The following is a 24,419-nucleotide window of genomic DNA, read 5'->3' on the forward strand; positions in this document are numbered from 1 at the left end:
CTTGGTGTATCCCTTCACTCCTGTGTGTTTGTTCAGGCTTTTTAGGGCTCTAAAATGCCTGCTCTTTTCGACAAATGCCCAGCATGTGGAAGGAAGAAGTCCAAGACTGATCCACACGTCTGCATTATCTGTCTCCCTGAAGCACATGTCCCTGAAGAATGTGACATCTGCCAGCACCTTTCAGCAAGGACCCTGAGGGAAAGGCTGAAGATTAGGCTGCAAGGCCTGGAGGAGAGACGACTGCAGGCTGCAGGTGGGGCTGGGAAGGTTCCCTCTGCCTCTGCTGAGGCCTCTGGGGGGCTCCCCAGAGGCAGGAAAACCAGCAAATGGTCCTGGTCTCCTTCGGCGTCGATTGCATCGACAACGTCGAGAGGGATGACGACGGTCTGTTCCCCATCTCTCCGGGTCGAGACTGCGTGAAGATTCGACGTCGAAAGGCCTGGGTAGGCCGTCGTCGAGACCACCGTCGACGGCGTCTTCGTCGTCGACGTCAGTGTCGAGCTATCGACGTCGAAGGAAGAGCGACAGGCGTCGGCGCTCGCCGTCGAGGCGACACCGCAGGTCGCCGTCGAGAAGACGGTCGGCGTCGAGGGGATCCTCAGCGTCGAGGACCTCGAGAAAGCGGTCGGCGTCAAGGAGTCGACGACGCTCGTCGGCGAGAATGGAACGGTCGGAGGCGGCGTTCGGCGTCGAGGAAGAAGAGATCGACGTTGCGGAGGCGGCGTTCGACGCCAGAGTCGCGGAGGCGACATTCGACTCCGGAAAAGAGACGCTCAGCGGTGAGAAGGAAGAGATCGGCGTCTCGGAGTTGTTCCAACTCTCCTAAGCGGTGCAGAAGGAGTTCTGGCGCCAGAAGTCACACTGGGTCTGGTGAAGGGTGCCGGAGACGGCGATCACCTACTGGAGGGGCTGGTTCGCAGTCCCCTCCCCCGAAGAAGTCACCGGGCTCGGTGCACTCGGTGGTATATACACCACCTCGGCCGAAGGCTCCCCCTCCCCCTGTACCTAAGGAGGATCCTCCCGTCAACCCTCCTCTTCCACCACTTCCTCCCTCAGGACAACCACCACCACCGCTTCTGCCGCATGGGCCTGCCCCTCGGCTGGAGATACCTCCTGTTTCTCCGCCAAGGTCGGCGTCACTGCCTCCTCTTGCTACACCGCCTAAGGGGAAGCCTAGACCAAAACCCCAGGATAGGCCACGGGAGACGCCTCCACGGAAACCTGCGGAGCGCCCACGAACTGGGAGGTCGCGCTCTCGTTCCAGGAGGAGGGAACGATCGCACAACAGGTCATCCACGCGGTCCAGACGCCGCCACAGGAGGCACACGTCTCGCTCCCATACGAAGTCCTCAGGGACCAGGGACTACTCTCAGACTTTGTCGGGGTCACCGGACACAAGGGTGTCGCCGGTTGATGATCTGGTGGCTTTTCATAATGTCCTTTTAAGAGGTGCAGCAAAATTGGGCATCTCGTTGACGGTGCCTACGCCCAAGACATCGGTAATTTTCGAGACACTGCACCAGAAACATCTGTCTCGTCCATTATTGCCACTGGCGCCTGGCCTGGAGGAACCGGCCATGAACCTTTTTCTCACCCCGGCGGTGACTAAGGCGGCCGCCTCGAGGCTACAGAAAAAGTACCGGGCTTCCGATTCTGATCCGGCTTGTCTTAGAGTGGAACCTCCTCCGGATTCTGTGATAGTGACGGTGGCTCGCAAACAGCATGCTACCACCCCGTCATCCACAGTCCCCCCCAGATAAAGAGTCTAGATGGATGGATTCGGCTGGGAGGAAGGTGTGTGGAACGTCGGCGACCTCCATGAAGGCTGTGAGTGCCACAGCCTTGTTGGGACGCTATGACCGTGCCCTCTGGGACTCCCTCCAGCAGTTTGTGGAACACCTGCCTCGCGACAAAAGGGAAGATTTCCAGGAGGTGTTAAGTGAGGGGATGCTGGTGGCGAATCGGATCATCAGCGCTGCAGCCGATTTGTCCCTCTTGGCGGCAGATGGCTCCTGCCATGGGATTAACCAGCGACAACACGCCTGGCTCAGTCTTACGTCACTGAAACCTGACGCACAGCAAAGGGTTGCCAATCTTCCCTTCTCTGGCGAAACCCTATTTGGGAAACATGCGGATGACGAAATGGCCCGCATGAAGGCGGAGGCCGAAACACTCACGGCAGTGGGTCTGGAAAAGCCCAAAGAGACAAAGAAATCATACCACCCCACCCGTTCCAGAGACGGTTCGGTGGACAGGGCAGAGGGCGTGGCCAAGCTTTGGGACAGCAACAACAGCAGCAGTTCCGAAGGCCGTTCCAGAAGCACCCGAAGGGCAGAGGCGGCCAACAGTCGGCACCAGCGACCAAAGGCCCGGCCGGGTCTAGGCCCTGAGTGCTTACTTCCCCCGCATCCGTTACCCACTCCAGTAGGGGGAAGCATTACATTTTTTCTGGCAGAGTGGAGAAAAATTACTCAGGACAAGTGGGTGCTGAATATTGTTTGCAATGGATACAGTCTTCGGTTCACCAGCCGGCCTCCAGCAATTCCACCGGTCAGCTCGCAGTTTCAGCTGCGCGAGCTTCAGGCGGAGGCCGATATCCTGTTAAAGAAAAGGGCGATAGAAGACGTACCTCTGTCTCAGAGAGGAAGCGGTCTGTACTCCCTGTTCTTTCTGGTTCCCAAGAAGGACCAGAACGAGTTCAGGCCCATTCTGGACTTGCGACAAGCAAACAAGTGGATTCGCAGAGAGAAGTTTCTCATGCTGTCGTTGCATCAGATTTATCCTCCGTTGCAACAGGGAGACTGGCTATGCGCTATAGACCTACAGGATGCGTACTTCCATGTGCCCATTACACACAAACACAGAAAGTTCCTGCGATTCCAAGTCAGCACCAATCATTATCAATACACAGTACTCCCATTCGGACTAAAGTCTGCGCCGAGAACATTCTCGAATGGCGTGGCGGCGGTAGCACACCTGAGGAAGAACAAGGTGTTCGTCTACTTGGACGATTGGTTGATCAAGGCCTCCTCCTTCTCGGAAGCTCGAGCACACTTCCAGAAGACGTGCGTTCTCTTGAACAAGCTGGTGTTGCATATCAACATGTCCAAGTCTGTCCCGACTCTGGTCCAATGCATACAGTACTTGGGAGCCTCCATCAATACGCTGTCAGCAAGCGTGTCTCCTTCGGAGGAGCGACGATTATCACTCCTTCGGAAGGCTCAGGCTCTTATGACCACTCCATCTACAACAGTGAGGACGGTGTCTTCTCTACTGGGATCGATGGCCTCTTGTATCTTCCTAACGCCACACGCACGACTGCACATGAGACCGTTGCAAGAGTGCTTGGAGGACCAGTGGGATCAGAGGAAAGGATCTTGGGACGACAAGATACGCCTGTCTCTGCATGCTCTTCAGTCCCTGAAGTGATAGTGTTCAGCCGAGAATCTCCTCAGAGGGGTTCCCTTCCACAAGGACATTCCCACGCAGACAGTCGTGACGGATGCTTCTCTCCACGGTTGGGGGGCCCACTCCGGAGACTTACAGATTCAAGGAACGTGGTCCCCGATGGAGGCCACGTATCACATCAATTTCCTGGAACTCAGAGCTGTTCACTTGGCACTGAAGGCCTTTCTTCCGTCCTTTCAGACCAACTCTCTGCTTGTACAGACGGACAATACGACCACAATGTATTACCTCAACAAGCAGGGGGGTTCGAGATAACGCACTCTGTCACAGGAGGCGCAGACGATCTGGCACTGGCTTCTGGCCAGAGGACTGATGATAACGGCTACCCATCTGCCAGGTGTGCAGAATGTTCAGGCGGACGCACTGAGCAGACTGATTCAGGAAAACCACGAATGGGTCATAAACGACGAAGTACTAGGAGAAGTCTTCGCAAAGTGGGAGACTCCAGACGTAGATCTGTTCGCCAACGCCGAAAACAGCAAATGCAGAGACTTCGCCTCCAGGTACTATCAGCAGGGGATGCTGGGGAATGCGCTATGGATCAACTGGTCGAACAGCTTTCTGTATGCTTTTCCGCCCATTCCCCTGATTCCGGCGGTACTCATCAAGCTGGCCCGGTCCAGGGCTCAGATGATACTCATTGCCCCGGAATGGCCCAGGTAGTGGTGGTTCACGGACATGCTTCACCGCTCTCTCCTTCCTCGCATACGGCTGCCGTGCAGGCCCGACCTTCTCACGAAGTTCGGGGGGCAGATGTTGCACCCCAACTTCTCGTCTTTGAGTTTGGCGGCATGGCTCCTGAGATAGTGCAATATGGCCATCTGAATCTGCCCGAAGATTGCATGGACATACTGAAGGAGTCTAAGAGACCTTCCACTCGGACCTCCTATGCTTACAAGTGGAAGAGGTTCTGTATCTGGTGCAAGTCAAAGAACTTTGACTCGACAACGTGCAAGAAAGATGTCATCCTTCCTTACCTTCTACATTTGGCGCAGTCTGGACTTAAGGTTCATTCCATTAAGGTTCATCTTGCTGCATTGACTGCCTACAGGAAATGCCCTTCGCAGACTTCCTTTTTCCAGATCCCTGTTGTGAGAAGGTGGCCTGATATGCAGTGCTCACTATTCTAGTGATCACTATGTATCAGTCCAACAACCCTTATTGATGATTGGTTGTAAGTCAACCTTATAGACCAGCTATCCTAGTAGTGTGGATACGAGCAGTCTAAGGCTAAAGACTCGAGAGGGCGTGTTAAGCCAGCTGTTATACCACACATATACCCCTTGAACACCAAGTGAAAGGACACCTCACAAGTGTTATGAAAATAAACAATGTATTTATTAGAATCACAACAGCCCTGTACTCTTTATGAGGACAGGGTACTAAGCACAAAACAAAACTCTTACGAAAATACTTAAGTTAGCACAGTATTTACAAATGCCCGAGGGGCACGGAAAACCATATACTCTGAAAGTGGAATGCGAATTTACTAGCCGGTAAGTGCAGTACTAATAGGCTTTGGAATCGCTAGGACTTGACTATAGAATCGTTAGATTACTTCTAGGAGACCCAGGGGACTCGGGTGCAGAGTGTGCACTCTCACGCGTGATGCGGGACAAAGTCTATGGTAGCTAGTAAATGCAAAGTTAGTGTTCTCGGGCGAACCCGACCTGGTAGCAGGAAAACGAAAGTGGATTCTGACCCTTGGATAGTGAGGCTATGCTGGGGCACCGAAATGCCGAAGTTACCTAGCCCAGGGGCTGCAGCTGCATATGTCTCAAAAGACGTCGGGAATCCTCGTAGACGGACCAGGAGCCTGGAAGGAAGATGCTGGCAGGCGACCAGTGAAGAGAGTTCGAAGTGATCCAAGCCTGGATCTTGAAGATGGGCGATACCTGAAAGCAGAGGGGACCAAGTTCGTGACTACTAGCCAGTAGTCAGGTGGCACCAGGAGGGCACCGGATGGTAGTCACCTCGACTAGGTGAGTGGGCGACGCTGGGCTCTGCAGATCTCACGGACCAGGAGGCGTTGTGGGCGACCAGGATGGAGGAGCGAGCTGTCCCACGATGGATGAAGCTGTCAGCGTCGCTGGACCCGGGATTGGGCAACAAAGCCTTGGCTAATTCAAGCCCACGCGGTGGACCTAAAATGGCGTCTGGAGTGGACCAGGAGGGTCCGGGGTGCTCCTCTCTTGGAAGGGAGCAAGGGCCAGTCTGGAGCAACCAGACCAGCAGCAGTGATGTCGTCGGGCGTCGTTCAGAAGGTCACAAGCCAGCGGGCTAGTAGCCAAACAACGCGGTGAGCAGCAAAAAGCAGAAGGGCCCCACGCAGATCGTGGAGATGCTGGGAGGCTGTACTTCAGTGCTGGAGCTGCTCAGGGTCGGGGCTTCTCGGACCCCAAAGCACTCACCAGAGGGTCACTCGGCAGGCGTGCTGTAAAGAAGTCGTGCAGTCTTGGCGATAGCCGGTCCCTCAAGGTCTCGTCGCACTCGCGGTTCTCAGCTTGGCTGTAGAGGTGAGTAGAGGTCAGAGGTGCCAGGGAAGCCGGGTGTCGTCGAGCTGTGTCGTCAGATTCCTGAGGAAGGACTTGCAGCAGACCGCAGTGTTCTTTAGATGGTGCCTGCGGATGCAGAGTGACTACTCCTTAGTCACAAGGGAGAATCTTGAAGAAGAAATCTTGAAGTCCTTTCGAAGAAAGTCGTGTCTTGATTCCAAAGATGATCTAATTTGAAAGGGGGCCCGCTCCTAACTTTATACTAGGAAAAGGGGCTGACCCGGTGACTAGGTCCTGCCTATGGGTGGGACTAGGAGGGGGGTGGTTACACCCCTCTCCCATGCCAGACTTTCCCCAGGCCAGGGGCTGGTGTGCCCCTGGACCTGGTTCTGACCGGCCTATGCGTAGTGAGCACCGGGGTGCCACACAGCAGTCACCTTCCTGTAAAGCCCTGCCTACCCAGGATACACAAAACCCTGTCTGGGATGGTGCTAGCACCGCCCCGGACAGGAAACCCTTTGTCCAAGCTCTCCTCGCTGGAAGGACTCCCAGCAGCAGGAGGTCAGACTCGTGTCTGTGGTGGCAGCATCCATTTTGTGGAGCTGAGGCTTTGTTTAACTTTAACCGGGGTTCACAGTTACATACATGTCGTGTCCCTCTAGAAGGGTGGAATGCTAACCCCGTCGCCAGAATTGGCGAGGGGTTAGTATTCCCATTCGTATGACACCTTACTCGACATGTTTTGATAAAGCAATACCAGAGATCGCATATAACCGCGAGGACTTGGTTCCGCAAGCTGCAAACGGGCTCAGCTCATGCCAGAGCACCATCTCACACGATTCCAAGCACTCTGCCTTCAGGATTGTTAAGGCCTGCCATAGGAGTGACTGATAGGAATCTGTGTGTCCATTTTTAGGGTTAGATATAGGTATACTATATCTACAGCAAAGGGTGATTACACGACTTTGCCCCAGCTGTCATGCAGCCAGTTGTGTCAGATTTAGGAGGCCAGCCAGGGGTGGCATAATACATGCTGTAGGCCCTGGGTACACCTATGCCCTGAGTTACAGGGTCTGATAAGGTGGCCCATACCAATTGGAAATGTACCTAAGGTACATGGAATCCATTTTACAGAGAGAGCAGTAGGCCTGGGGTCCTGATTGGCAGGGTCCCAGGTCGACTATGTCAAAAACCAGCTAAAACACAGGGCAAAAAGTTGGGGGCAACAATAGTCAGGAGGTACCTTCCTACACCTGTGATCAAAGATTTTTTGGAAGGCTTGAAGAAAGTGTTCCCTCCTGTCAGGCTTCCTTCGCTTCAATGGAATTGAATGTGGTGCTGTCCAGATTGATGAAGGAGCCTTTTGAACCTATTCTTAAGGCTTCGTTGCAGCACCTATCCTGGAGGGCGGCGTTCCTTGTGGCCATTACATCGGCCCGCAGGGTGAGTGAAATTCAGGCGTTGTGTTGCCAAGAACCTTATACTGTACTTCATGCTGCTAAGGTTGTTATGCGTACTCACCCTAAATTTCTTCCCAAGGGTATTTCTGATTTTCATGTCAACCAGACTATAACGTTGCCTACGTTTTTTCAGAATCCTTAATCTCCAGCGGAAAGGTCTCTACATTCCCTTGATGTTAGGAGGGTGTTGAAATTTTATCTGGATAAAACCAAAGATATTCGTAGGTCAGACCAATTATTTGTCAATTATTGATCGGGCAGGACGGGTCTTGCCACCTCTAAGCAGTCCATCTCTAGGTGGATTGTGTCCTGCATACAGTTGTGTTACCAAAAAGCTAATAAGACCTTAGGGGGTAAACCTAAGGCTCATTCCACCAGGGGAAAAGCTGCCACGACAGCTTTGCTCCGTAATGTTCCGATTGCAGAGATCTGCAAGGCCGCCACTTGGAAGTCGGTTCATACCTTTGCTAAGTATTACTGTCTGGACACTGATGCCAGGGCAGATGCTCAGGTTGGGCAGGTTCGCTGCGGAATTTGTTCGCACAATAGTGGTGTTAATTTTCTTCCCTCCACCGCCGCTTTGGTGTGGGGATGGGCTTGCCATTCTATTCACTAGATTATGACTATAAACAGAGATCCCCTACTACAGAAGGAGTAGTTTCTGTCCTGTAACTCCAGTTCTGTAGGAGGGGTATCTCTGTTATAGTCATAAGCGCCCGCCCTCCTCCCTGGTGGAGAAAAATATTCATGTAAAGAATGCTACAGGTCTGGCGTGCTACGCCTTCAAAAAGAACTGAAAGTAAAAGGGACCTGCTGTGCATTCTGGGATACTGGGAGAAAGTTCTGGAAAGTTCTCTTAAAGGCACAGTATCCTATTTAAGCCACATAATGGCAGCCTATGGGGCTTGTCTGTCCATGCCTTCCTCTCTATCATTCCAGAGTCTTTTACTGGTAGAGGCAAGTTTCTCTATGGAAGAAACTGGGCAGGCTGTGTTGTTTGGTGGAATTTCTAGTTGAAGTACTGGACAGTGTAGCCTGTGGATATAGGCTGCATTATTTGTCTTTAAATTCTCTTTTAAGTGCCTTTGCAGTTTCTGCATGATTGGACAACATAAGAGATTATTTTTGATTGCTGGAGTCCACGCACATGGGCGGGACTATTCACTAGATTATGACTATAACAGAGATACCCCTACTACAGAACTGGAGTTACAGGACAGAAACTACTCCTTCTCTTCCGTCAGCTCGGTGTTTAGGTCAATCAATGCTGCCTGCATATTAGGTATTATCATACCTTACCTTTGCAACCTTGGCCAGCGAGCACTTACCTGTGGTCCCAGATGAATTTTGGCCTCTTTCGCTCAGACCATTAAAAAAGGCCAGGATGCTGCAAAATATCATTAGGACTGTGGTCTATTGGCGCCTGAGCACCATGCTACTATTTTGCCACTTTCGGATGAGTGCTCAAAATGGGGTACTATTCTAGCATACATTCACTCAAATACCAATCAAGAAAGGACACAATTTCAAGTAATCTGTATCACACACTATTTTATTCTTCGATTCTAAGCGGTGAGACTGCTTGTACATAGACCCACTTACACAGATGTGCCCTCAATTAATTTTGCTTTCGATTTTGGCATGTAGGCTAAAGATTGACCTGACATTGTTGAATAACCTTTAAATTCCTTCCTTACTAGTTACATAAGCCCAGCTTAAATATTTGGTTGTTACAGTGTGATGGAGCATATGTTGGCTTTCCAGAACCTAATGTAAGAAAAAACGGAAACTTGACAGTTAAGAACAATCGCTTTTACCGAAACGCTAAAGTTTCTCTTGTGATCTCGCAAAGAGTGCCAGTGCTTACTGCTAAAATGTACGACTTTATTTTACTTATCTGAGGCGTGTTTGAGCAACAGCTCCTCCCCTTTGCTGAGAATGCTATAACCGATACTCCTAAGACTTTTGTACTTGATAAAGGAGTGCCATGGCATTAATCCGGACACCAAATTGTTTGTCATTAGGGATGGCTTGAATACTACTGACTGCTTCAGGAGTGTGGTGGGTATTTGTGTGGTGCAGGCATCTCCAACACATAGTTCCTTTGATGGGGGGGAAAAGGCTGATTGGGTTCTTTAACATTTTAAATAAAAAACAGTCAATGTATTCCCTGGACCTTTCAATCCCTGCCCGACAGTTTCCTGAGCAGGCCTAACCTTCAGCGGCTATTCCAGAGAGCTGGTATTTAGACATCGCCAGGCCTCACCATCACCTCAGCAGTCTCAAACTAGTCCTTTCTTAGCCCGAAGCGGGGATCAAGCATACACTGTGCAGCACCCCTGGGACACCATTCCACCTAGTCCTCCCTCACTCGGCATCAGTCTCCAAGCTGTGTTAGTTTGTCCTGAGCAGCGCACAACCATCCTGTGAAAGGCAGGAGCAGACCTTTTCTTCCAGTGTAGCAGCACATTACATCAGTCAGATAGGTCTTCCATACGGTGCACCTCAACCTACTCCCACCTCAGAGTGACTTTCAGTGGAGCGCCCCTCAATCTTGCCACAAGTGATGCAGGCTCTTTGCGTCAAATTCGCCAGCAATAAAGGGGGCCTTGTCCTTAGAAGTAGGGATGGGCTGTCAGTCAGTCAAAACACTTTATTCGATTAATTAAAATCGTAAAAGACAGAATAAAACAATTGTAAAATATGTTAAAAATAGTTAAAAAGACACTATATCATATTAAAAACAAATATACTGTTATTCCTTCTATTTCCTCGTTCTGAGAAAGGACGGAGGCCGTCACCCTATTTTGGATCTTCATCCTTTGAATGCCTCTCTACGGAAGGACACACTTAAATTGCAAACACTGGCTCAAACTCTGTCCTGGATCCAGGTGACTGGATGGTTGCCTTGGATTTGCAGGATGCATACTTTGATTTGCCAATCCTACAATCCAATAGATGTTCCCTGTGTTTCTAGGTCAGAATGGAGCATGTTTAGTTTGCTGTGCTCCCCTTTGGCCTTACCACTGCTGTTGGGTGTTGACAAAAGTGATGGCACGGTCGCCGCCCATCTTCGGTCGTGAATATCAGTTTTCCGCTATCTAGGTCTCTGGTTGTTGGAGAGTTCGCCACTGTCAGTCGTATACCACATCAATGTTATATTTTACCTCCTGACAAAGTTGGAGTTCTCGATCAACAAGCCGAAGCCTCATCCGACTCCTTTGCGGAGGCTTCCCTTTATAGGGGTTCTAGACATGTTGCAGTTCATGGTCTTTCCTTTGCTACAAGTCCAGTGCATTCGGCATATGATCCAGATGTTTCAACTACGGTCCTGTATCTCGGTGATAGCTGCTCAGAGTTTTCTTGTCCTGTTTGCCTCCTTCATCTTGAATATCCACTTCACCAGGTGGCATGTGCAGGCTTTGCACTGGAATCTGAAGTCTCAGCAGGCTCAGCGCCCAGAAACCTGACAAATTATCATTCAAGATTCAGAGGAGATGGCATATGGTCGGCAATGGTGGCTGCTAGACCGCAACTTGACCAGGGGCAAAACCGTCTCACTTTTCCACCCTAAGCTGACAGTAGTGATGAATGCATCCCTGCTGTATTTAGTGGAGATTAGAGGACGCTGGCGAAAACCTAGCTCCGCATAAACTATTGGAGTTGCAGGTTATCCACTTAGCGTAGATGGCCTTACTACAGTACATTGAGGGAAGGCAGGAGCAGGTTCTCTCTGATAACGCCATGTTGTACTGCAACAAGCAGTCCTCTGCCAAGAGTCACTGCGACTCTGAAGTGGGTTGAAGCATCAGGGCATCTCCCTGATTGAAGATTGCAGGATCTTTACTGCCAGGAGATTGCAGGATCTTTACTGCCAGGGCAGATGAGCTCTGCAGACATTGTCTTGTGGATCACCAATGGCAATTGCATTCCAAGCTAGCATAGGACACCTTCTGACACTAGTATGAACCCTTGCTGGATCTTTTTGTCACTTTTGAGTGTGCAGAGTAAAAACTTCGGCACGTTGGAGTTGCCAAGATTGCTTTCTCCCGGAGACACGTTTAGGCGGGAGAGGAGCAGGGGACTCCTGTATGTCTTTCTGCCTTCCCTCACTTGAGCTTGAAGAAGATTGGGCCCAACTCTTCCTAGTGGTCCGGATTGGCCAGGAGAGTGTGGTAACCAGAAATTCTGAGCATGAACATTTGTCCTCCGATCAGATTAAGGCATTGGGAAGGGTCTTCTGTCACAGAAGCAGGGCAGGGTTCTGCACTCAAGTGTGCACAATCTACACTTCCATGCACCGAAAACGAGCTGCAGCAGTTGATTGCGTTTGTTCCTCCTGAGGGAGTGGATGTCATCCTCATAGCCAGATATCCATTTTTAAATTTAATTATGCAGGTTGCGGGGACAAATTTGTGTCCTGGTGTGGAGTCTGCACACAGACCCTCTACAAGCCAAACTGTGGATTATTTTGTTGCATCTTTGGCCCAGTCAGTTCCTGCAGTGGGCACCATTAAATGTGATTTCTCCAGCCTTTTTACGTTTGGTGGATCAACCATCCCCAGGTGTGATCTAGTTAATTGACGGTCTGACGCACATGTTCCATACCAGACCATTTGTTATGCGAAAGTGGGATCTTCACTTCAGTATTCATCAGATATAAAAGTCCTCTACCTTCGATAATGCCCTCTTAACTCCTGTTCTGTGGAATGGCCTCCTTTTGCCATCTCAAAATCTCCCAAATTAGAGCCCTGCATACTGGCACCAACAATTGTTTTGGGCTCCACATCCAAGAGTTAATCAAGAAACTGATGTTAGCGTGCATGAGAGGCGGCTATATGCTCTATCACTTCCAGGTCGGATTGAGGTCAACGTGGAGCCTCACAGCACCACATAGTGTGTGGGACCACTGCTGTCAAAACTTACAGATCTAGTCTGGCACCTGGGCAGTATACTAAAGGTGTGGAATCTTTGGTTAGAGTATCCACCGGTAAGAGTTATAAAGAAGGTGAGTAACTTTTTCTTCCAATCCAAGAAAGATTACTTTGAACTTAATAAATACGTTTTTTGTCTTATGGCATAGCTCTTGCATTCCACATATCAGAGTCTCTTAAACAACCCAGATATCCGTTGTCTTTAATCCCCTTGGAATTTAGATTAGACCCCAATTCCTCTCTTTTGTATGTAATCCTTTTTTAACTTATCCTAGTGTTTGGCACTAGTACATTTTGGAGCATGTATATAGACTGATGGTGTTTTTGTATTCTTGTCTGGCTCAGACTAAAATATTTGTTATTGATCTTTCTCGTAGCCAAGAGTGCTTCTGAGCGAGACCGGGAACTTTTAATTTGAATTTGTTTCTGTCTGTTATATCGCAACTAACTTAATACAGCTATCCAGGCATGCAGATTAGAAGTTGCCTCTGAGTTGATTCTTAGTTTACTGTCTGCTTTTCCACAACAGAAGGGATCCCTCAGGTTTACTATTTCGGCCCATGTGGAAAGTACAATGCCATGGTGTTGGAGCTGCTGGGTCCTAGCCTGGAAGACCTCTTCGACTTGTGCGACCGCACATTCACGCTCAAAACTGTCCTCATGATAGCAATCCAGTTGGTAAGTTAGTGATGTGAGCTCATAATGTTAGATAGCCTAAAAGGTTGATGAATTAATGCTGGCACAAAGGTATTTTGTGCTATTAACTGGCTAGCCCCTGAAGAAGAGGCACCTATTCCTAATTTCTCTGGATCCTCGACTCCTGAAACCAGCCCCCGTTGTCTTTGTTTCTAGACTAGAGTGATATTGGGCAAGGTTTCTCAATATTTTCTTGGATGGGAGTCCTTTGGTAACCTGGGTTGACACTATTGTGGCCCAGCGACCTCCGTTATCAACTTTGCTGTATTGTTTTTCTCTTTGAAGTGGTTCTGACAGGTGATCCTGCCACATAGTTGTTCCTGTCACATAGTTGTTCCAGCACCTCTGGAGCCAGAAGCCACAGCTTTGCAACAAGCTGGTTTGATTCATAGACTTCTTTTTTTATTTAAATAGCGCCGGAAAAAAACCTTTGCTTGGCAAACTGATGGCCTTTATAAAATATACTTTTTTAATTGGTGTATATTTATGATGCTATGTACTCTATAGAGCAGTTGTATCATAATTCCAAGTATTATTGAAGCTGATAAAAGTAATGCTAGTACTGTTCTGACATTTGAGGCATTAGTACTAATAGAAACAGTGCTTTAAGTGGACAGGCATAGCTAAAGAGAGAGGACAAAAACTGTTAGATGAGAAATGTCTTTCCATTTAAGACACTGAGGAGATGTACTGCTAATTGATGCTGCATCATCATAGCAGCACTACAATGGGGTAAAGTTAGATGGGGAGGTAGTATTAATACTGAAAGTAGTAGCATTGTGGTAATAGAATACTAGCACTAGAAATGGTGACGCCACTAATGATAACAGTAAAAAAAGAATGAAGTTGTACAAGGAGCTCTAGCTCTTGTAGTATTAGTACTAATAAAAGAAATATTAGAAATACATGCTAGCAGTAGTATTGCACCAGGAATTGCACTGTTGGTAGGTGGTATGCAAGTGGAGAGACAGTGTGGCAGACTAAAAACCTGGAACACGCAATTTAAACATCTTGCTTAGGAGTTGTTTGTTGAAACCTATTGCCCTAGAGAATGTCTACCGTATTCACTAGTAAGGATGTGGGGAATAACCATGAGGCGCAAGAAACCATGCCAGTTTCTACCACCCAGAAAACCAAAACTGATGGTATTTTAACAGTTTACTTACCCCAGAGAGTGTGTAAGTTGTAGATAGGACTCCCAATGTTGAAGTTTTTGGCAGGATGTACACTTGTAACTCTTGTGTGTGTGCTCCCTTAGGTCACGCGGATGGAATATGTTCACACCAAAAGCCTAATCTACCGAGACGTGAAGCCAGAAAACTTCCTGGTGGGCCGACCCGGCAGCAAGCGGCAGAACAACATTCACATCATCGACTTTGGCCTGGCCAAAGAGTACATTGACCCAGAGACCAAAAAACACATCCCGTACAGAGAGCACAAAAGTCTGACGGGCACCGCACGCTACATGAGCATAAACACGCACCTGGGCAAAGGTAAAAAATCCACGTTTCTCCTCCTCAATGTTGACAACATCTTGTGATTTCTCTTCTTCAAGCAACATTGATAACTTCCTGTCTTTCGCTTCCATTGAGGCACTTACATCGCAATTTCTTCCAAGATTGTCTTCACCCACATCTTCACGCCCCCAGAAGCTAGGCTGGCCTCTTTCATCCAGTTATGACTGCAACCCATGCCCACATCCTGCCAATGCTGCAAGCATGCTATAATTATGCGTTTCCAGTACTTATGTCATTGCCCATCAACTTTCCTCTACCTAGTTCAGTAGTTTTAATAATCTTGTACTCCTGAACTCATCCGCTGCTTCCGTAGCTCTCTTTGTTTGTTTTCTGTGTCTTTTGGACATAGCTGGGTTATAAAACCTGTAGTGGAATAGCAGTGATGGTAGCAGTAGAAAGACTGAAGTGCAGTTGTAGACCTGTTCTTTTATTTGTATTATTTGAAGCCATTTGTCTAGTGCCAACTTTGTACACAGGATAATAGAGAACTTCAATTACCGGACAACAGATTATTACAGTTCCACATTTTTGTAGAAATTATTTCTTTTACTTGAAACATTAGGTTCATTTTGAAGCTGTAAGTTTTTTTTTTAGAGCCACCTAAGAGCCATTTGATGTTTTAAAAAAAAAGTGTATACCAAAATTCTGTCTGCAGTATGCAGCTATAGTTACCTTGACTGGCATTGGTGTTCTGTAGTCAAATCTGCTTTCTGTTGAGCTTTTCCCAGTACTCTTTGAGGTAGTTGATAGTAAGTGCAGTAATAAAGATGAGAGACCGTGTGCATTGCGAATGGCAAGCAGTTTGACATCAGTCATCCATTATTAATTGATGGATGCGTCTCACTGAAGTGTTCGTGTGTTCTGCAGAGTAGGCAGATACGATCAAGTGAAGGACTTTCTGGATTTTAGTTACTTGAACACCCAAGCATCCTCCAAACCTTGTCATTGCTGTTCAGTTTTCTGCAGACTGGTCATCAGAATGTTTTCTTTTGAAGCTGAAGTAGTTTGGTGAATTTTATGTTTTCGTCCTAGAACAAAGTCGCAGGGATGACCTGGAAGCCCTTGGTCACATGTTCATGTATTTTCTGCGAGGAAGCCTCCCGTGGCAAGGATTAAAGGTGAGAGAAGACAAAGGTGAAAGTCAAGCCCACCTTAGTATATGTAATAAATGCATTCCGGTATATAAACTAAAGTTTGATAAAACCATCAGCCGGTCTCAGAAAAGTTTGATTGACTTTTACACAGTTCATCTACGTCATTATGGATTTCCTATTTTGTTAGGTTCAATTCATTAAAATCCCAGCTCTTATTTGGCTAAGAATGTATGACTTTTCAAATAATTTCAACTTTGGTGTTTCATAATTGATTATTACACCTTTCTACCTTGTGTCTCTGTTTTCTTGGTACAGGCTGACACGTTAAAGGAGAGGTATCAGAAAATTGGCGACACAAAGAGGTCCACGCCGGTCGAAGTACTGTGTGAAAATTTTCCAGGTGAGACTTGCCAAAAGCCATAAAAATATATCCACTTTTTCCTATATTCTACAATTTTACTCCGCTTTCTCAAGCCAATCTTCAACTGTTTTCCCTTTTATTACTATTCGAGTCAGTCGCTTGTGCGTACTCAGACTTTTCCTTTTGAGATTGAGGCTTTGAAGGTTTTGTTCTGGGAATGGGAGCCGTTTGCTCATCTAAATTAAGATGTTGCACAGCTTAAATTGTTCAACACATTAATTGATTCCAACAGTAAGTATTTGTTTAAAAAAGTTATGTATAGGGTTATACATGTTCTCATGCTGGTTCCTGTTAGCTTTCGTTTGCAGAGTATTTCCAGGGGAACATTGTAACCAAGTCCACGGTCTCACTCTTTTTCCTAACTATGGGAATAAACATAAAATCAGGTTGGATAGATGTGTGTTGCAATGCATTCCTTAGCAGAAACATTTCAAGTCAAGAAGTTGAGGGTCCAGTATAATGGTGACCAATTACTAGTTTAGTCCTTTCATCGGGGCCTGTCCTATCGGGATATTGTTAGTCTGGTTGGTTGGTTCCATGGTGGAAACTGTAACAACATGGTGCAGTGCCTTATTGTGTGGTGTGTGGGCTTAGGTCCGATTTCTGATATACTGCAAGAGTAATAAAAATCTGTATTCTGAGGTGTCCATAATGAAATACCTAATGAGGTGTCAATCAGTTGCCCATGTTAGTAAAGAAAAGAGATAGCCTGGCATAGAATGTGGCAGACAGTTCTTAACACTGGTGGAAAGCAAGAGCTGCTGAAAACTGTTACGTCAAGTGCAAATAGTGGCAGATGCGGCTGAAATGTGAGCATAATTTCCAGTATGTATAGCTGCACCCAGTCTGTTTCTTCTCTTCCACTCCTGCTAAGAGGTAGCGCCTCTTGTTTGCTAATCTTTCTGTGATTGCAATGTCCTGTGTTGCCGAGAGACCCTGCCTGAGTACCCAGTTCTTGTGTTGCAATCCTTTGCTTTACAAGCATTCGCTCCATGCATGTTTAGCCTGGTTTTATTGGATGAGGAGTTTGTAGATCAAACATTGCTTTGTCTCTAGTTCAGTTCTTGAGTCACTTCAGAAAAAAAAAGACTGTACTCAATTTTTTTTTTAATCTCTCTCATTGTGTTGTTTAATGTTATGTACTATATTTTTCTGCAAACCCACCAGGCCAAGGCTCTGGCCTATGCAATTTTTATTATCTCGGTGAGGTTTTCCTCTGCTGTTTCATCCCTTGACTAGTTCCCCCCCGTAAAACCTTTTCACAGTGTATATACATTTGCAATGCTGAAATAGTGGCAATTGTTCTGATAAAGACAAGATTCACAAAATGTGTATTCATTTTTTTGTGACTGTGCCCCACGCTTTCTGTAGATGAGGCTGACAGGACTCTACACATTTCAGACTCTTTTTTCTTGATCCCGAACTTTGTTTGGTTTCATCAATTTTTTTGATTTTATAAAATAACATGCAGATTCAGCCTTCCTATCTTTCATCATCCACTAAAGGTCTTGCTTCACCGTTGGACCTCTTATGTCGAATACTAATACTGTCTAATACTATGGTTTCAGATATTTTTGTGTCTTCTGGCACTGCTTGTCGGGGTGTCTCAAAATGTAGGTGCTCATGTAACCTTAGGACGCCACAAGTCAATTAACAAGAATAGTTCTTTCATTCCCACCAGAAGTATTATTCGTTCATAAACGCCATTCTGAAGAACTTGCTATTAAAGAGCTGCAACGATCCTGTGCAGTGTACACATTTCCCTAGACGGGTATCTTTGCTTCTGTATGTGGGATTATACTTTGTTGCACCCTATAAAACGAAGACGTTTCTCGCCCTTTTTTTTACCGTATACATTAAGGGGACCTTATTGTTCCTTTGGCTTAGCCCTGATATTCACTGATAGTGTTGCTTGCCAGATGAACTAATGCTTTTAAACAAATTTTCATTGGTGTGACTTTGTATTCCACGTGTAACACCATTAACTTCCTGACATAGCTGTGGTCATTTGTTTTCCGTCACTTGTCAGCAGCAGAGCTGGGCCCTACTTTACGGGTTAGTTGGCTCCTTGTTGCTCCATTTATTTTTAATTTGAATGTTATCTTTGCTTTTAACTATGAACGCAGAGTCTTATCTAAATTATTCATTAAAAAACACTCCTGTATTTTGAAAGCAAATGGGAGCACATTTCTGTTCAGTGTTTATCACTTCAAGTGAGCTACTCTCTTCCTACTTACTGCCACTGTTCTGAAGTCATCCAACTCTTCCTCTTCCTCCTTGTTTTTTTCTTTAACCCATAATTCAGTAGTTTTCTGCACACTGTTTTGACCTGCTCGCTTTCACTGTTCGGTGTCAACCTGCACATACTTTAGTTTGCCATTCTAAAATGTCTGTCAGCCATCTTGGAACTGTAAATTAATAATAGTGTAATACAAAACATAGAATTACAGCATGGCTGTCCACGCATTTGCGCACACTGGCTGCCTTCCTGCAATATTTTGTTGTTAAGCTTTGCGAAAACAAAATGCAAGTACAGTCAGCAAGATTGTTGCCTGTGCTTGCACACATTTTAAATTTTCTTTTTGTCAAAATAGAACAAAAATCATTGTAGGATGGTGCAAGTACATGTGTGTGTGTGTGTGTAGATGGTGATCTTGTTCTTCACGACATTAACCATTCCAGGATGGCAGCCCATGCGTGCACATACACTCTTCTTTGAATATTACACACTAATATTAAAAGTATGTAAGACTTCGTCTTTGCTAATACTTGTTCTGTATTTCTCACACCAACTCTGATGCCCTTTTTGATACATTTAAAAGTCTGTTGTATTAGTTTTCTCAGAAGATCAGTCCTCGGAGATTTCCTTTGAATGAGGTATGAGTGGGAAAATAAATCCATCAGTCTACGCTGTGTGGAAAGGTCTGATTCGGAGGAGTTGATAAACCAGAAGAACAGTTCATTTAAAAGGATTATCCTGCCATTTCATTGAAAAGTGTTTCATCCGATGCTGTATGTGAAATAATGTTTATCTTGTAACATAGACACTATAACAAGCTTATGTCTAAAAAAAATGTAATCCAGGAAGAACATCCTGCAGATACAGTGGTTCTCAGTTAAGATGCCTTCATCTTTGTAAATACGGCTCTGCTTCTTGTGATTTGTTTTCTGCTGGGTGGCTTCTGTTGCTATGAAAACCCTGTGACCTTCAATGTGATTTGGTTAAGACTTTTTTTATTATTATTTTAATACTGTCTTGATTTTGGCTTAACAAATGGGGTAGTTTCCCAGTACAATATGTGGAATTTGCGCCATATCCCTAGTCCCCACCATGAGGACTAGTTGGGGGGTTGTATCCTCCTGTGGTGTGTATTGAATTGGGAAATGAATGTGAAAAGCCTGTTTTAGAAGCCCTAGAGTTACAGTTGTGCAGAATGACTACCAAAAAAAGTAATGTGACCAGTTTATGAATTCTAATGACTGCGGTCTTTTGCTTTCCCTCATCACAGAGGAGTTGGGCACGTATCTGCGATATGTGCGGCGGCTCGATTTCTTCGAGAAGCCAGATTATGACTACTTGCGGAAGCTTTTCACTGATCTCTTTGACCGTCATGGATACATCTTTGACTATGAATACGACTGGGTGGGGAAGCAGCTGGTAAGTGTTAATCAGTCCAGCTTATGAAAAACGCCCCCACCAGCACTGATGACTGACTTCTTTCTTCAGACTCTTCACTGACCACAAACTAAATCCTGAAATCCCACATCTATATCTTCTTAGTATATACATATGAGAAGACCTGGTATGTGGAAGAGCCTTTGCTAGTGCCTAGCCACACTCCGGAAGTAGAAATTAATATTGTCAATATTTGGGTTGTGCAGTGGCACAAACTACACTTATGTGCAATCCTTTGTATTTGCATTGGTATTGATGAATATCCAAGTACACTTTAAATGTGTAGTGTCTGCATAGTGAATTATTATAAGTAACATAGAGTTGTCAGATTGATTCATCCGGCTAGAACATTATGCACAATGAAAAAATGTGTTGGTGGTACTGTAATAAACTTATATCGGGATAGTGAGCTGGAGGATTGAGGCACATGGATAGATGCACGGAAAACTTACAGGGCACTAGCTGACCTGGATACTCAGCTTCTTTGTACTGTCACTGAACTAAGACATTTAATGAGTTTGGGAGCACATGGACAGAGTGTGTGTGGATCTGGGGAGGGTGCATGTATTGATGTAGGAGCACCCTTGGAAATATGAACTTGTAGTTTGAGAAGATATGAAATAAACAAATAGTGTGAGGAGCTCGGTTCAGATAGAAAGAAGCGCTTTGTGGCACAACAATTGACAGTGTGAAGGGGTTTTAGAACGTTCAGGAAAAAGCTTGGGACATGGATGGAGAGTATATGAGTCCAGGCACAGGGACATATAGCCGAAGAGCTTGAGACATCGGCAGACAGTGTGGAGAACTGGAACAGACAGTGTAATTGGTAAGTCATGATTGAGATAGACCTACATAGTGTAGGAGCCTAGGGCGTGTGACACACAGGAGGAGGGACAGCAGTAGATTTAAGCACCAACCAGCTTCTGCGTATTAACCACATCGTAAACATAAAGGTGTGGTTTTACTCTTCAATGAAAGGCAGATTGATATGTCTTGATAATATTTCATGCAATAAGTATGTGTTAACCCCAGTTATTTCTAGTTCTGTGTAAGGAGTTTGTCTGGTGCCAAGTATGTTAATGTTGGCTGTAATGCGTGCTAGGAGATTTACAAACAAATGAAAAGACAGTTCTGTGCTTTAGAGTGAAGAACAATTGAAATCCTAGAGGCCGGATTGCTGATCATCTGATGTTTACTAGAAGTAGAAACTAAACCTACATGAGACAATGCTAGTAGGAGTACACTATTGTGTTTCTCCTGCTAATGACCAAGGAAAGGATAACATGAAATGTTGTGCCTTTCAGCCATCCTTGGTTCTAGGAATGTTGTCCTGTACATCTTGCAGCACTTCATTGCAGCTCACCATGTCTAATCCTCTGCAGTAGACTGTAGATTGCAGCATGACATTATTGTAGATACTCATGCTTTGCATTACCTGTCTTTCTGTGAAGCAGGCAGAAATATGCAGTAGCACTTACTCCAAAACTCTTTGGATTTGTTGGCTTGAAATGTCTGTAATAAGATTCAAGCAGGATGTTCTCTAGAGCTCCTAAGCACCCGAACCATGGGCATCTCCTTCAGATAGTCATATTTATTTTTACCTCCTGTGGGTTCCGTCATGAATAAGAGAGTAAGGAAATCACGAGTGAGGCAGGAAGAAAGACATTGTTGACCTTACCAGCATTTTTATTTCCCCATCTTAAATGTTCAACTGTGGGTGTATCATTTGTGTTTGTTTATTTTTGAAAAGTGAGGGTCTTGGAGTGTGCATATTCCTGGCACATTATCCACTCAGGAGTAAATGTCTTCATGGAAATACTGTGTAGCAATGGAAGGCTTGAAAAGTCTTTGAAACAGGAGGCACTCCCAATCATGAACCAACATCTTGGGATTTAGGAGAACAGAGTCTGAGAAATTCAGAGGTGAATTACCCCAAACACTATACTAATGAGAAGACCTAGTGCTCTTAGAGATGCAAAAAAAACCACCTTGGCATCTAAAGAGGAAAGTGGTATGTTGGCTCATTGTGAAGGTCACCAACCACAAAGCCCCTCAAAAAGGTCCACAGAAGCGCCTCCCTCTATGTTGCGCATTAATTAGCAAAGACATCACTACCCGAAAAAACTGATCGCCATCAAAGACAAATCCTCATTGTGAAAATATTCCAAACATGGCCATAACGATTTATTCTATTTGCATTTTTATGGTGCCTTCTACTTCTACTGAGGCCACAGAGGGCTAGGATTTGAAAGGCGTTCCTGGGTGCCCTTTCTTAGTGTGTGGCTGGAGGCGTGTTTGAGTATGACTTCGTTAGGTTGGCTGCTTGTAGTCGAAAGACTTGCTTGCTCAATGGGCTTTGCCTTCCCAGACAGAGCATAAATGCCTTTTTGCAGAGTGAATTAGAAAGATTCCTTTTTTTATTTGTAATAAGTACTCCTGTGAAACCTGCTTCTTAAGTAGAGAGGCTAACCTTCCCATCTGAATCTAGACTTGCTTCTAGTCACATAACTATTGTTACTAATTATCGTTGTGGTTGATACCCACCTACAGTTTTTTCACTGATCCCACCTGCCACCTCATTTTAAAGAGTTGGTCCCAGGTACTTGGCACTTTGTCCATCTCTGCAGCCAGTCCCTGGCTCCAAGGGAATGGAAAAAGGACACTGACTTAACGTCCGTGCACCTCATTGGGCTGGTTTGTGATGTCACATTTGTCAGTCTCGTTAGCTGTTCACTGTTGGTGCTTGTCTGTGCACCTTATAAAAAGAATGGTGAATGTTTATACAACAAAAGGTATCACAATATTTAGCGGAAAGACTAATGTATTGGCTAGCAGCATGTTAACTACTGGTTGAGCATGTAGATTTTTTATTTTCCTTAACATTAAAGAACTGGGCATGTTCTCGTTACAGACAGCTCTCAGCAATTATCAACATTGAAGCACACTTTTATTCAATGCACAGTTTTAATTGTTGTTCTGCTTTGCTGTCTTTTTGCAGCCGACCCCAATTGGTACAATCCCCAGTGATGTCTCAGCCCCAGCAACCCACCGGGACAAAGTGCAGTCACACACTAAGCACCAGGTAAGGAGCTGAAGTGTTAAGAGGACAAAACCAGAAAAGGGTACTGCTTCTCAGGAAACCTCGTGAAAACACACTTAATAAGAATGGTTCACAATGAAAAAAGAATGGTTCACAATGAAGCTCTCCTGTTTTGCAAGACGTGTTTTGCTCTGGCATAACCACTGGAGAGTCTCATGGAAAGGAGAGTGCGGCAGAGAATACAGCAAACATCCTTTTCGAGTGCCTCATAAAGACAGGAGGCAGGCTATAGAATTTACCAGGATCCAATCGGAAAGATTTGTCATTGGAAATACAGTGGGAAAGAGTTGAATGTTTTTACGGAATCAAGTCTATATACTCCCCACACCACAACCATCTGCAGCATACTTGTATATACTACAGTTTATGGTTTACGAACGCTGACCAGCATTGCTTGTGATGTTTATTTTAGGTTACCAAGCTTGTGAACTCCACAAAGTATGAGTAGTTAAAACAAAAAATTGCAAATCACAAGCTCAGGACATCTACTGAAAAGTGTTTATGGTAGAAATATAAAACAATTTATCAGAATTAACATTTATCTACCTCACAAAGTTGCCAAGTTACCCAATACTACCAGCCCAGTTTAAATTTCACACATCACTAGCATGGGGGTGGGATATGTCTGAAAAACAAAATGATCCAAGGAAAAAAACAAAGTTGATTGTTGTAATGCGATGGGTATGTGTGAGTAACACACCACCCGCCCAGACCTACAGTATGATGGAATTACCAGTCTTTTATAGGAGCGTAGTAAAGGTTCCATAGACAAAGCAAGAGAGATGCAAATGGATAAGCCATGCATAGAGCCGGTGTAAGGGTATTCATCCTCATCCTTCCTTCCTTTCCTCACCTCACATACCACACTTAAAGAATTTATGGACAATTTCATTTGAGACCATGTGGGTAAAGGCAAAGAAAAGGCTGCTGTAAAGATCTTCTGGTAGTTTGTCCTTTTCATTTGGCTGATTGCCTTTCATGTGAGTTGCTGGTGTCTGGAGGTGCGTGAGTCATTACACTAGGAACAAACCCCATTCACCACTTTTTCACATTCCGTTGACAAATGTAAAATCACTAAATGATGCAGTATAGACTGAGATTTCAGTAGTTATGGAGTGAGGCAACACAGTATTGTAAATTTTCCAACTAAATTTCTTATATCTGCTAAAGACATCTAGCCGCATATTCCTTACCTACGAATTTTCCAGGCTGGATCCGGAAAACTTTTGCTTGAGAAATACCTTTGCATGCTGGTAGGCGGCATCGGTTTGCTCAGCGTAACTTCGGCCTCGAAGTCCGCTTCACCTATATAGGTGCCACCTCAGTGCGCTGACATCAGTTCTTTTCTTTCCGCGCCAGCTAGCGCAGATCCGTGAAGAGAGCTAGCCTTTGTCACTTTTTGACATGCTTTTTTCAACGATTTTTGGTGTATAGGTTTTCCAACATGTCAAAGACGACTTCTGGTTTCAAACTGAGCGGTGCCTGCCATCGCACCATGTCAGTGACAGATCCACACTTTATTTGTTTCTGGTGTGCAACTAGTACTCTAAGTCGTGTT

The 24,419-nt window shown here is 45.7% G+C and overlaps 1 protein-coding gene across 2 annotated transcripts in view; it reads left to right on the forward strand.

Moving 5' to 3' along the window:
• Window positions 1-24,419, forward strand: part of CSNK1G2 (casein kinase 1 gamma 2) — a 142,410-nt gene that overhangs the window by 84,921 nt on the left and 33,070 nt on the right. For both annotated transcript variants that reach the window (XM_086947172.1, XM_086947173.1), the window contains exons 5-10: window positions 12,887-13,035; window positions 14,312-14,546; window positions 15,603-15,688; window positions 15,980-16,064; window positions 19,595-19,743; window positions 22,760-22,843. In XM_086947172.1, the coding sequence (XP_086803298.1) occupies window positions 12,887-13,035; window positions 14,312-14,546; window positions 15,603-15,688; window positions 15,980-16,064; window positions 19,595-19,743; window positions 22,760-22,843 (788 nt within the window). The remainder of the gene's footprint in view (window positions 1-12,886; window positions 13,036-14,311; window positions 14,547-15,602; window positions 15,689-15,979; window positions 16,065-19,594; window positions 19,744-22,759; window positions 22,844-24,419) is intronic.

This window comes from Lissotriton vulgaris, chromosome 12 (assembly GCF_964263255.1).
Source record: "Lissotriton vulgaris chromosome 12, aLisVul1.2, whole genome shotgun sequence".
NCBI classification, from domain to species: domain Eukaryota; kingdom Metazoa; phylum Chordata; class Amphibia; order Caudata; family Salamandridae; genus Lissotriton; species Lissotriton vulgaris.